The sequence below is a fragment of the Somniosus microcephalus genome, chromosome 4 (assembly GCF_052327205.1).
Source record: "Somniosus microcephalus isolate GS21.2 chromosome 4, FLI_Smic_1.0, whole genome shotgun sequence".
NCBI lineage: Eukaryota > Metazoa > Chordata > Chondrichthyes > Squaliformes > Somniosidae > Somniosus > Somniosus microcephalus.
In genome coordinates this window covers 89,408,875-89,422,710 of record NC_140990.1, presented here as the reverse complement: position 1 = coordinate 89,422,710, position 13,836 = coordinate 89,408,875, and the positions used below count along the sequence as shown (strand labels likewise).

General features: G+C 48.4%; 1 protein-coding gene and 1 pseudogene across 2 annotated transcripts; both read left to right on the top strand.

The window, feature by feature from the left end:
- The first annotated feature begins 404 nt into the window (after positions 1 to 404).
- Positions 405 to 11,330, top strand: LOC147119484 (uncharacterized). Of its 2 annotated transcripts, XM_085985066.1 has the most exons (3): positions 405 to 476; positions 2,284 to 3,960; positions 11,248 to 11,330. In XM_085985066.1, exon 2 carries the CDS (start codon positions 2,393 to 2,395, stop codon positions 3,944 to 3,946), a length of 1,554 nt encoding a protein of 517 aa, XP_085841192.1. In that variant the 5' UTR covers positions 405 to 476; positions 2,284 to 2,392; the 3' UTR covers positions 3,947 to 3,960; positions 11,248 to 11,330. The 2 variants fall into 2 exon arrangements, with proteins under 2 accessions (XP_085841192.1, XP_085841191.1); XM_085985065.1 differs by lacking the exon at positions 405 to 476 and having other exon boundaries at positions 1,460 to 3,960.
- LOC147119483 (uncharacterized) lies at positions 10,561 to 12,308 on the top strand (annotated as a pseudogene).
- The last annotated feature ends 1,528 nt before the right edge of the window (positions 12,309 to 13,836 follow it).

Genomic DNA, 13,836 nt, shown 5'->3' with positions numbered 1-13,836 from the left:
TCGCATTGAATGGCGGAACAGGCTCGACGGGCTGAATGGCCTCCTTCTGTGCTGTAACCATTCTATTGATTCTATAAAATATTTTAAAAGTTTGATCTACAGAAGCACGGGTTTTATCTGATTTTATTCATGAATTTAAAAAGTCTCTGTTAAAACCTGAGTCAGTGTGTTGTGAAAGAGCCTTGTGTCCAATAAGGGGAATAAAGGCACACAGCACCCCCTGGCCCCGAACAAGGGACTGGAGAAACTCGCTGCCCTGCGGATCAGACAATCAGCCGGCGCTAGTCCCGCCCCTCGGGCTCCCCGATTGGTTGGAGGACCCGCCGCCGGCTCTCTCCTCCAGCCCCGCCCCGCTCGCTCCCTATTGGTCGGAAGCTCCCGTCAATCAGGCCGCGGGCCCGGGTCACGTGTACCCGATCAGATCACGTGCTACGTCCAACTGACTGCGTCCGGTCCGGGCCCTCGCTGACTCTCAGGTTTTTCTATTTCGCTTTATTCTCTCCCGATCCACTCCTCCCCCCACCCCGCGCGATTCTCCACCCAATCGGAGCGGAGAAAACTCACTTTGCGTCACCGATCGCGACTCTGTAACCGACACCAAGACCTTTCCCCGGAATGCCCCGCGCCGACTCCATTCGACAGCATCCGAATGCGCAGGCGCAGCTCCGTGTGGGTGAGGGGGTTGGTCTATTCTGGGCATGCGCGGTTATTTCCCTTGGTGACCGGGAGGGGTCGCTGTGCTGGACTCGGCCCAAACCGCCGTCCCGCCTGCGCATGCGCGGACTCTCGGCTGTCAATCAACCAACAGCCAGAAGAGGTCGCTGGTGAGGCCAGTGAAGAAAGAAAGACTTGCATTTATATAGCGCCTTTCACCACCACCGGACATCCCAAAGCGCTTTACAGTCAATGATGTACTTTTGAAGTGTAGTCACTGTTGTAATGTAGGAAACGTGGAAGTCAATAAGTGCACAGCAATGTGATAATGACCAGATAATCTATCTTTTTGTTATGTTAATTGAGGAAGAAACACATTGGCGGCACGGTGGCATAGTGGTTAGCGCTGTTGCCTCACACCGCCAGAGACCCGCGTTCGAATCCGGCCTCGGGCAACTGTCTGTGTGGAGTTTGCACATTCTCCCCGTGTTTGCGTGGGTTTTCTCCGGGTGCTCCGGTTTCCTCCCACAGTCCAAAGATGTGCGGATTAGGTTGATTGGCTATGATAAATTGACCCTTTGTGTTAGGGGGATTAAATACGTGGGGTTACAGGGATAGGGTGGGATATGTGTTGGTTATGGGGATCGGGTGGGATATGTGTCGGTGCAGGTTCGATGGGCCGAAATGGCCTCTATCTGCACTGTGGGGTTTCTGTGATTCTGTGACACCGGGGATAATTCCCCTGCCCTTTCTCACATTATAAGTGACTACACTCCAAAAGTACTTCATTGGCTGTAAAGCACTTCAAGACATCTGGTGGTCATGAAAGGCGCTATATAAATGCAAGTCTTTCTTTCTCGAAATAGTGGAATCTTTTATATCTCACCTGAGAGAGCAGACAGGGCCTCAGTTTAATGTCTCATCCAAAAAACGACACCTCCGACAGTGCCGCACTCCACTGGAGTGTCAGCCTGGATTTTTGTGTTTAAGTCTCCGGAGTGGGATTTGAACCCACAACTTTCTGACTCAGAGGCGAGAATGCTACCAACTGAGCCACTGGCTGACACTAAAAAACAAGTAGTTCTGACGAAGGGTCATCAACCTGAAACGTTAACTCTGTTTCTGTCTCCACAGATGCTGCCTGACCTGCTGAGTATTTCCAGCAGTTTCTGTTTTTATTAAAGAAACGAGGGAGTGATTGCTGACAGGAAGAATGTTGGGTCGTCCTGCGCATGCGCACCTCCCTGGCGGCTGAGGCGTAACACCGACTCGCCCCCACCTGAGCCGCGCACGCATACCAGATGTTGCGGCTGCGCATGCGCGCTCGATGTTCCAACCGCGGAGTTTTGTGTGCTGAGCATGCGTGTTGTGGACCGATCAGGATGGGCGATTGTGGAGCAGGAGAGTGAGCATGGGGACCATGAGGCGCATGCACGGGACTCAGAGTCAACAGAGCACTTTCTGGAGCACCAGGGGCTTGTGGGTATTACAGCCGCCATTACTGCTAATCCTTTCAACCAACCTGTGCAGCAGCCAGGGCCTGAAAATCAGCTTCACTGCCCCTAGGATCGGAAAGGGGAAAATTAAACAACTGTTTGCCTCTGATCCTTTTCTGATCTCAATTTACAGGGTTATAGAAGTGGAGCAGTTATAGGCGGGAAGCTCAGGCCAAACATCACGTCAAAATCTGACAGAGTCGCTCGATTCATCAGGATCTGAATATCATCGGCCTTTGCACATGGAAGGAGAAAGCTGCGATCGCAGCGATGACAAACCGCACACGTGTTCGGTGTGTGTACGTGGATTCAGCCGATTGCCTGACCTGGTGAGACACATGCACCGTCACACCGGGAAGAAACTGGGTAAAGGTGGGGACGGCGGGAAGGGATTCAGTTCCCCATCTGCATTGGAAGTTCAACGGCGCAGTCGCACCAGGGACAATCCGTTCAGCTGCTCCGTGTGTGGAAAGGGATTTGTTTGTTCATCCCACCTGCAAACACACCAGCGAGTTCACACTGGGGAGAGACCGTTCACCTGCTCCGTGTGTGGAAAGGGATTTGTTCGTTCATCCCACCTGCTGAGACACCAGCGATTTCACACTGACAAGAGACCATTTCAGTGTTCTGACTGTGGGAAGAGCTTTAAAAGCCCCCAGGATCTGAAGCGACACCAGCTTGTTCACACTGATGAGAGGCCGTTTAACTGTCCTGACTGTGGGAAGCGTTTTAAAAGCCCCGGGGATCTGCTGACACACCAGCTCGTTCATACTGCGGAGAGGCCATTCACCTGCTCCGTGTGTGGGAAGGGATTCTTGCAGTCTTCCAACCTGCTGAGACACCAGCTTGTTCACACTGATGAGAGACCATTTAACTGTTCTGACTGTGGGAAGAGCTTTAAAAGCCCTGGGGATCTGAAGGGACACCAGCAAGTTCACACTAACGAGAGACCCTTTAAATGTTCTGAGTGTGGGAAGTGTTTTAAAATCCCCCGGCAGCTCAAGCAACACCAGCGAGTTCACACTGGAGAGAGACCGTTCACCTGCTCCGAGTGTGGGAAGGGATTCACTCAGACATCCAACCTGCAGGCTCACCAGCGCCTCCTCACTGGGGAGACGATATTCATCTGCTCTGAATGTGGGAAGGGATTCACTCAGTCATCCAACGTACAGACACACCAGCTTGTTCACACTGACGAGAGATCCTTTAAATGTTCTGACTGTGGGAAGAGCTTTAAAAGCTCTGGGGAGGTGAAGAGACACCAGCTTGTTCACACTGATGAGAGGCCGTTTAACTGTCCCGACTGTGGGAAGAGCTTTAAAAGCCCCGGGGATCTGAAGGGACACCAGCTTGCTCACACTGCAGAAAGGCTGTTCACCTGCTCCGTGTGTGGGAAGGGATTCTTGAAGTCCTCCACCCTGCTGAGACACCAGCTTGTTCACACTAATGAGAGGCCGTTTCACTGTTCTGACTGTGGGAAGAGCTTTAAAAGCTCCGGGGAGCTGAAGGGACACCAGCGAGTTCACACTAACGAGAGACCCTTTAAATGTTCTGAGTGTGGGAAGAGTTTTAAAATCCCCCGGGAGCTCAAGCAGCACCAGCGAGTTCACACTGGGAAGAGGCCGTTCACCTGCTCCGTGTGTGGGAAGGGATTCACTGTGTCATCCACCCTGCTGTCACACCAGCTTGTTCACACCGACGAGAGACCCTTTAAATGTTCTGACTGTGGGAAGAGCTTTAAAAGCTCTAACATCCTTAAGAGACACCAGCGTGTTCACACTGATCATAGAATCTAACAGCACAGAAGGAGGTGATTCGGCCCATCGTGTCTGTGCCGGCTCTTTGAAAGAGCTGTCCAATTTAGTCCCAAACCCCAGCTTTATCCCCAGAACTCTGCAAATTAGTCCTCTTCAAGGACATGTCCAATTACCATTTGAAAGTTCCTGTGGAACCTGATTCCAGCATCCTTTCAGATGGTGCGTTCCAGATCTTAACAACCCTCTGTGTGAAAACAATTCTCCTCATTTCCCTCTAGTTCTTTTAGCAACTATTTTAAATCTGTGACCTTTGGTTACCGACCCACTTGCCAGAGAGAACAGTTTCTCCCTACTTGCTCGATCAAAACCCCCTCATCATTTTGAACACCTCTATTAGGTCTCCTCTTAACCTTCTCTGCTCTAAGGGGAACAATCCCAGCTTCTCCAATTTCTCCACATAACTGAAGTCCCTCATCCCTGGTACCATCCTGGTCAACCTCCTCTGCGCCCTCTCCAAGGCCTTGACATCCTTCCTAAAGTGTGGTGCCCAGAACTGTACACAAGACTCCAGCTGAGGCCAAAACCCTGCAGTTGTACAAAACTCTGGTTGGACCACACCCGGAGTACTGTGAGCAGTTCTGGGCACCACACCTTAGGAAGGATATATTGGCCTTGGAGGGAGTGCAGCGTAGGTTTACCAGAATGATACCTGGACTTCAAGGGTTAAGTTACGAGGAGAGATTACATAAATTAGGGTTGTGTTCCCTAGAATTTAGCAGGTTAAGGGGTCATCTGATCGAAGTTTTCAGGATATTAAGGGAAACAGATAGGGTAGATAGGGAGAAACTATTTCTGCTGGTTGGGGATTCTAGGACTGGGGGCATAGTCTAAAAATTAGAGCCAGACCTTTCAGGAGTGAAATTAGGAAACACTTCTACACACAAAGGGTGGTAGAAGTTTGGAACTCTCTTCCGCAAACGGTCATTGATGCGAGATCAATTGTTAATTTTAAATCTGAGATTGATAGGTTTTTGTTACCCAAAGGTATTAAGGGATATGGGCCAAAGGCGGGTGAATGGAGTTAGATCACAGATCAGCCATGATCTCATTGAAAGGCGGAACAGGCTCGAGGGGCTGAATGGCCTCCTCCTGTCCTATGTTCCTAACTAATGATTTGTAAAGGTTTAGTGTAACTTCCTTGTTTTTGTATTCAATGGCCCTATTTGCAAAGCCAAGTATCCCATACGCTTTCTGAACCGCCTCACCAACTTGCCGTGGCACTTTCAAAGATTTGTGAATATGGACCCCCAGGTCCCTCTGCTCTTGCACCCCCTCAAAATAGTCCCATTTAGATTATACGGCCTCTCCCTGTTGTTTCTCCCAAAGTGCATCACTTCACACTTATCCTCATTTAATTTCATCTGCCTTGTGTCTGCTCATTTCACAGTCTGTCTCTGTCCTTCTGAAGTCTGCTACTACTATGCTCACTATTTACTACGTTGCCAAGTTTTGTATCATCTGTAAACTTAAAACTTGTACACCTATACCCAAGTCCAGGTCAGTTATATATAACAAGAAAAACAATGGTCCTAATCCCGACCCCTGGGGGAACCCACTGCATACTTCCCTCCAGTCAGAATAACATCCCTCAGCACTGCTCACTGCCTCCTCTCCCTTAGCCAATTATATACCCAAATTACCATCAGCCCTTTAATTCCCTGTGCTTCCCTTTTCCGAGAAAGTCTCTTACGTGGTACTTTATCAAATGCCTTTTAAAAGTCCACATAAACAACATCTGCTGCACTACCTTCATCAACCCTCTGTTACTTTATCAAAGAACACAATCAGTTTAGTCAGACACGATTTACCTTTAACAAATCCGTACTGGTTGCCCCTTATTAACCCATGCTTCTCCAAGTGAGAATTAATTTTGTCCTTCACAATGGTCTCTAGTTGCTCACCCACCGCTGACATTAGACTGATTGGCCTGTAGTTACCAGGTTTATCCCTCTCCCCTTTTTTAAACAGGGGTGTAACATTTGCAATCCTCCAGTCTTCTGGCACCACTCCCATATATCTGAGGGAGATTGAAAGATTGTGGTCGGAGCTTCTGCTATTTCCACCCTAGCTTCCCTCAGCAATCTAGGATGCATCGCATCTGGACCGGGTGACTTGTTAACTTTGAGTGATGACAACCTATTTAGCACCTCCTTTCTATCTATTTTTATCCAATTTCTCTACTCCCCCATCCTCTACTGCGACATTAACTTCATCCCCTTCTTTTGTGGAGACAGATGCTAAGTACTCATTCAGTACCTCAGCCACGCCCTCTGCCTCCGTATGATGAGCTCCTATTTGGTCCCTAATCGGCCCCACCATTCCTTTAACTATCCTTTTACTTTTCATGTGTTTATAGAAGATTTTTGGGTTCTCTTTTATGTTACCCGCTAATCTTTTCTCATATTGCCTCTTTGGCCTTCTGATATCCTGTTTCAATTTCCCCCGCACTCTCTGTATTCTGCCTGGTTTTTGACAGTATTATGTACCTGACATTTATTGTAATCCTTTTTCTGTTTTATTCTAACCTCGATATCCTTTCTCATCCAGGTAGCTCTAGCTTTGGATGCCCCATTTTTCCTCCTTATGGGAATATGTTTGGTTTGTACCCGAACTATCTCAGCTTTGAAGGCCTGCCATTGGTCATTCACTGTTTTCCTTTCCATAACTACTTTAAACCTAAAGATAGTGTGATCACTGTTAACCAGATCCCTCCTGTCCCAGAACCGATGGGAGACCCTTTAAATGTTCTGACTGTGCAAAGAGGTTTCAGAGTTCATCCAACCTGCTGAGTCACCAGCGAGTTCACACAGATCGCCAAATAAAGGAAGGTGCTGGCGGCACTAAAGATTCATAGCCGTCTCAGAGTAGTGACCCTTTAATTACAATCTTGCGGAACAAGAAGAATCGCTATCCCTTTAACTACCACAAATCCCTGTGTGGAGGAGAGGGGAGATACAGTCTGTCCCAGTAACTGTCACAGAACAGAATTAGCGACCGTCCCTTTAATGGCTTGACCCTTCCCTACTCCCTGCTTTTCCTTAAGTGTCTCATCCTTAAAATTCTCATCCTTGTTTTCAAATCCCTCCGTGGCCTCGCCCCTCCCTATCCGTGTAATCTCCTTCAGTCCCACAACGCCGGCCCCCGCCGCCCGAGATGTTTGCACTCCTTGAATTCTGCCCTCTTGAGCATCCCCGATTTTAATCGCTCCACCATTGGCGGCCGTGCCTTCAGTTGCCTGGGCCCTAAGCTCTGGAATTCCTTCCCTAAACCTCTCCATCTCTCCCCTTCTTTAAGATGCTCCTTAAAACCTACCTCTGACCTTTTCTAACACTCCTGTGAAGAACCTTGAGACGTTTTACTGCATTAAAGGCGCTTTATAAATACAAGTGGTTGTTGTTTCCTGAAACTAGTAATAAACAAGGGAAATTAGGGATAGCATAAGATCCAAGGAGAGGACATATAAATTGGCCAGAAAAAGCAATAATCCTGATGATTGGGAGCAGTTTAGGATTCAACAAAGGAGGAGAAAGGGATTAATTGAGAAGGGGAAAATAGAATATGAGAGTAAGCTCGCAGGCAACATAAAAACTGACTGTAAAAGCTTTTATAGATATGTGAAGAGAAAAAGATTGGTGAAGTCAAGCGTAGGTCCCTTGCAGTCAGAATCAGGGGAATTTATAATGGGAAACAAAGAAATGGCAGACCAACTAAATACATATTTTGGTTCTGTCTTCACAAAGGAGGACTCAAATAACCTCCCAGAGATGCCGGGGAACATAGGGTCTAATGAAAGGGTGGAACTGAAAGAAATCAGTATTTGTAGGGAAATGGTGTTAGGGAAATTGATGGGACTGAAGGCCGATAAATCCCCAGGGCCTGATAATCTACATCCTAGGGTGCTTAAGGAAGTGGCCCTAGAAATAGTAGATGCATTGCTGGTCATCTTCCAGAACTCGATAGACTCTGGAACAGTACCCATGGATTGGAGGGTAGCTAATGTTACCCCACTGTTCAAAAAAGGTGGTAGAGAAAAAGCGGGGAATTATAGACCGGTAACCCTGACATAAGTAGTGGGGAAAATTATAAAAGATGTAATAGCAGAGCACTTGGAAAGTAGTGAAAGGATCGGACAAAGTCAACATGGATTTACAAAAGGTAAATCGTGCTTGACTAATCTGGAATTTTTTGAGGATGTAACTGGTAAATAGATAAGGGAGACCCAGTGGATGTGGTGTATTTGGACTTTCAGAAGGCTTTCGATAAGGTCCCGCATAAGAGATTAGCATGCAAAATTAAGGCACATGGGATTGGGGGCAAGGTATTGACTTGGATAGAGAACTGGTTGGCGGATAGAAAGCAGAGAGTTGGAATAAACGGGTCGTTTTCCGAGTGGCAGGCAGTGACGAGTGGGGTACCGCAAGGATCGGTCCTAGGACCCCAGCTGTTCACAATATACATTAATGATCTGGACGAGGGAATTGGATGTAATATCTCCAAATTTGCAGACGACACAAAGCTGGGTGGGAGGGTATGCTGTGAGGAGGATGTCGTGAAACTCCAGTACGATTTGGACAGGTTGGGTGATTGGGCAGAAACATGGCAAATGCACTATAACGTGGATAACTGTGAGGTTATCCACTTTGGTGGCAAAAACAGGAAGGCAGATTATTATTTGAATGGCAATAGATTGGGAGAAGGGGAAGTGCAAAGAGACCTGGGTGTTCTTGTGCACCAGTCGCTGAAGGTAAGCATGCAGGTGCAGCAGGCGGTTAAGAAGGCAAATGGTATGTTGGCCTTCGTAGCGAGAGGGTTCGAGTACAGGAACAAGGATGTCTTGCTGCAGTTGTACAGCGCCTTGGTGAGACCGCACCTTGAGTATTGTGTGCAGTTTTGGTCGCGTTATCTGAGGAAGGACGTTCTTGCCATGGAAGGAGTGCAGCGAAGATTCACCAGGCTGATACCTGGGGTGGCAGGAATGACGTATGAGGAGAGATTGTGTCGATTGGGCTTATACTCACTGGAGTTTAGAAGATTGAGAGGGGATCTCATCGAAACCTATAAAATTCTGACAGGACTGGACAGACTAGATGCAGGAAGGATGTTCCCGATGGTCGGGGAGTCCAGAACCAGGGGTCACAGTCTAAGGATAAGGGGTAGGCCATTTAGGACAGAAATGAGGAGGAATTTCTTCACCCAGAGAGTGGTGAACCTGTGGAATTCTCTACCACAGAAGGCAGCAGAGGCCAATACATTAAATATATTCAAGAAGGAGTTGGATATATTTCTCAAGGCTAAAGGGATCAAGGGGTATGGGGAGAAAGCAGGGACCGGGTACTGAGTTTGGATGATCAGCCATGATCTCATTGAATGGCGGAGCAGGCTCGAAGGGCCGAATGGCCTACTCCTGCTCCGATCTTCTATGAATCTATGAAAAATTCCCCAGAGGGAAAAAAACTTGTACTTTTACTCCCAAATATTAAAAAGTTTATTCTTCAAAAGCATCCAGGTTTATCTGCTTTTATTGATGAATTTAAATAGTCTGTATTAAAACCTGAGCCAGTGTGTTGTGAGACAAAGAGCCTTGTGTCCAATAAGGGGAATAAAGGCCCACAGCATCCCCTGGCCCCGGGCCCTGAACAAGGGACTGGAGAAAGTCGTAGCCCTGCGGATCAGACAATCAGCCGGCGCTAGTCCCGCCCCTCGGGCTCCCCGATTAGTTGGAGGACCCGCCGCCGGCTCACTCCTCCAGCCCCGCCCCACTCGCTCCCTATTGGTCGGAAGCTCCCGTCAATCAGGCTGTGGGCCCGGGTCACGTGTCCCTCACCGACACTTTACAAAGAAAGCCTCACGCGGTCGCCGGGCGGAGCTGCCGAGTGGCGGGAGCGGGGTCGGGAGATTAATAAATTGCGGGTAGGCCGCGCCGCAGGGTTTATAAAGCTGGAGAACGGCCTCAGGCCCGAATGAGATCCCGCGGCCCGGTCTGTGCTCCGCCGGATGGCAGCGGTGAGGCTTTTTCTCGGTGACAGGCCCGGGTTACGCGCCGCCATCTACACTCCTCCTGAGGCGGTCCCTGGGCCCAAGGATGACGCGCTTCCGCTAACAATGGGTTGTCAGGTGACTGATGAGCGCGGCACTAGGAAACCCGGACAGGAGAAACCACAACTGGATCGACACAGCAGAGCCGCCAATCCAGAGCCGGCTTGTATCAGGGCGGGCGCTGGATGCGGAAGTCGGTCCCCGGCTGCCTGTGTAGGTCTTTTTGTTGCTTCAGTTTGAGCTGGAGTGGAGATGGAGGAGAAGCTGCTGGGTTTAACCCACAGTACGTCTGAGCCCAGGAGGACCCAACAATTTTCAATGTGGGACTGTCAGGGGAGGTGGATTCTGGGGGAGAATAGAAACATAGAAGATAGGAGCAGGAGTAGGCCATTCGGCCCCTCGAGCCTGCTCCGCCATTCAATGAGATCATGGCTGATCATCCAAATTCAGTACCCTGTTCCTGCCTTCTCCCCATATCCCTTGATCCCTTTAGCCTTAAGAAATATATCTAACTCCTTCTTGAATATATTTAATGAATTGTTCTCCACTGCCTTCTGTGGTAGAGAATTCCACAGGTTCACCACTCTGGGTGAAGAAATTCCTCCTCATCTCTGTCCTAAATGGCTTACCCCTTATCCTTAGACTGTGACCCCTGGTTCTGGACTCCCCGGCCATCGGGAACATCCTTCCTGCATCTTAGGTTGATAAACAGACACTGTCCCTACAATGTAAAAGAGTATTGTTTTAGGAACAAGTATTACTGTAGAGACTTTTAATCTATTTTATATCTACAGATTTTTTATTCATTCTTGGGGTGTGGGTGTCGCTAGCAAGGCCATCATGTCCAAGGCAGGATGGTTTGCGACTTGGGGAACTTGGAGATGATGGTGTTCCCATGCACCTTCTGCCTTTGCCCTTCCAGGTGGTGGAGGTCTGGGGTTTGGGAGGTTCTGTCAAAGTGCAAGTCGAGTTGCAGGTGTATAAAGTCCCTCTCCTTCACCTCTCCCCCTGACGCCCCTCTCTCCTCACATAGAGGCCAGAATCTTGTGTAGGCCCAGACCGGTTGGTGGGTTCCAGTGAACTAGTGAAACAGTCGGATTTTATGACAATCTGGCAGCTTTCATGGTCACTTTTTTCTAGTGCCAGCCCCACAAATTACCAGAGTCATTAAGCTCAATTTCACAATCATCCTCTTTTTGTGGGTTCTCTCTTACACTCTTTCCTGTTTTAAATTCATTTTACAGGGCATTAGAAAGGGAGGATTTGCAGACGGAAACTCAAACCAAACACTACATTAAGATCTGACAGTCACTCGATTCATCAGGACCTGAATATCATCAGCCTTTGAATATGGAAGCAAAAAGCACCGTTCACTGTGGGGAGAAACCATACACGTGTTGTGTGTGTGGACGAGGGTTCAACCGATCCTCTGGCCTATCAACACTCAAGTGCTGTCACACTGGGGAGAGGCCGTTCACCTGCTCTGAGTGTGGGAAGGGTTTCACTAATTCATCTGACCTACTGAGACACCAGTGAGTTCACACTGGGGAGAGATCGTTCACCTGTTCCATGTGTGGGAAGGGATTCAATCAGCCATCCAACCTGCTGAGACACCAGCGAGTTCACACTGGGGAGAGACCGTTCACTTGCTCTGTGTGTGGGAAGGAATTCAATCTGTCCTCCAACCTGCTTAATCACCAGCGAGTTCACACTGATGAGAGACCCTTTAAATGCCCGGACTGTGGGAAGTGCTATAAAAGTACCGGGGAACTGATATGCCATCAACGTGTTCACACTGGGGAGAGACCGTTCAGCTGCTCTCACTGCGCGACTGGGTTCAGGCGATCATCTGAACTCACTGTACACCAGCGAGTTCACACTGGAGAGAGGCCGGTTCACCTGCTCCGTGTGTGAGAAGAGATTCACTCGGTCATCCCACCTGCTGAAACACCAGCGAGTTCACACTGGGAAGAGGTCGTTCACCTGCTCCGTGTGTGGGAAGGGATTCACTCGGTCATCCCACCTGCCGAGACACCAGCGAGTTCACAAGTGACTGCAGAGGTTGGACTCTGCTGTTATTGCTGCTGTTAATTGCATCCAGGACTGAACCGTGTTCATTCTGACAGTTGAGTTTTGTTTCTGCTGATAACCCCAATAACTGGGCTGGAGTTTATTAATATTCTGAATATATGGCTGATTGACTTGTTGTGGCTGCAGTGTCCCTTTAAGAACCGCTGTCTGATTTTGCCCCTTTATTCAGGGACTCTCATCAGAAATTTGTTTGCAATAAAATTATGAACTTTTACTTCAATGCTAAATTGATCTTTGGTACAAAATCTACAATTCAATATCTGAAAGGTTTCACTGATTAACATCTCCAATTAGAAATTGCTGATTAATCGTTGCTGACAATTCTTACTGACTTGCACATTACACACAGTGGCACCTCCATTATCCACCAGAAAGAAGGGGAATGGGAATTGGTGGAGAATCGAGAGTCCCCAAATGTTGCCCCTCCCGTCTGGTACAGCAATCCCCTCGACACAGGAATGGAGACAAGTCCAATCCAAGTAACGGGCTGAGTTTAATCTTTCTGGGCTTGTGGGGTTGGTTTATATCAGTCAGGAGGAGATTGGTGTCAGTGACTGTGGGGTTGGTTTATATCAGACAGGAGGAGATTGGTGTCAGTGACTGTGGGGTTGGTTTATATCAGACAGGAGGAGATTGGTGTCAGTGACTGGGGTTGGTTTATATCAGACAGGAGGAGATTGGTGTCAGTGACTGGGGTTGGTTTATATCAGACAGGAGGAGATTGGTGTCAAGTGACTGTGGGGTTGGTTTATATCAGACAGGAGGAGATTGGTGTCAGTGACTGTGGGGTTGGTTTATATCAGACAGGAGGAGATTGGTGTCAGTGACTGTGGGGTTGGTTTATATCAGTTGGGAGGAGATTGGTGTCAGTGACGGGTTGGTTTATATCAGACAGGAGGAGATTGGTGTCAGTGACTGTGGGGTTGGTTTATATCAGACAGGAGGAGATTGGTGTCAGTGACTGAGGTTGGTTTATATCAGACAGGAGGAGATTGGTGTCAGTGACTGGGGTTGGTTTATATCAGTTGGGAGGAGATTGGTGTCAGTGACTGGGGTTGGTTTATATCAGACAGGAGGAGATTGGTGTCAGTGGGTTGGTTTATATCAGACAGGAGGAGATTGGTGTCAGTGACTGGGGTTGGTTTATATCAGACAGGAGGAGATTGGTGTCAGTGACTGGGGTTGGTTTATATCAGACAGGAGGTGATTGGTGTCAGTGACTGTGGGGTTAGTTTATATCAGACATGAGGAGAATGGTGTCAGTGACTGTGGGGTTGGTTTATATCAGACAGGAGGAGATTGGTGTCAGTGACTGGGGTTGGTTTATATCAGACAGGAGGAGATTGGTGTCAGTGACTGTGGGGCTGGTTTATATCAGAGAGGAGGAGATTGGAGTCAGTGACTGTGGGGTTGGTTTATATCAGACAGGAGGAGATTGGTGTCAGTGACTGGGGTCGGTTTATATCAGACCGGAGGAGATTGGTGTCAGTGACTGGGGTTGGTTTATATCAGACAGGAGGAGATAGGTGTCAGTGACTGGGGTCGGTTTATATCAGACAGGAGGAGATTGGTGTCTGACGGTGGGGTTAGTTTATATCAGACATGAGGAGATTGGTGTCAGTGACTGTGGGGTTAGTTTATATCAGACATGAGATTGGTGTCAGTGACTGGGGTTGGTTTATATCAGACAGGAGGAGATTGGTGTCAGTGACTGTGGGGTTGGTTTATATCAGACAGGAGGA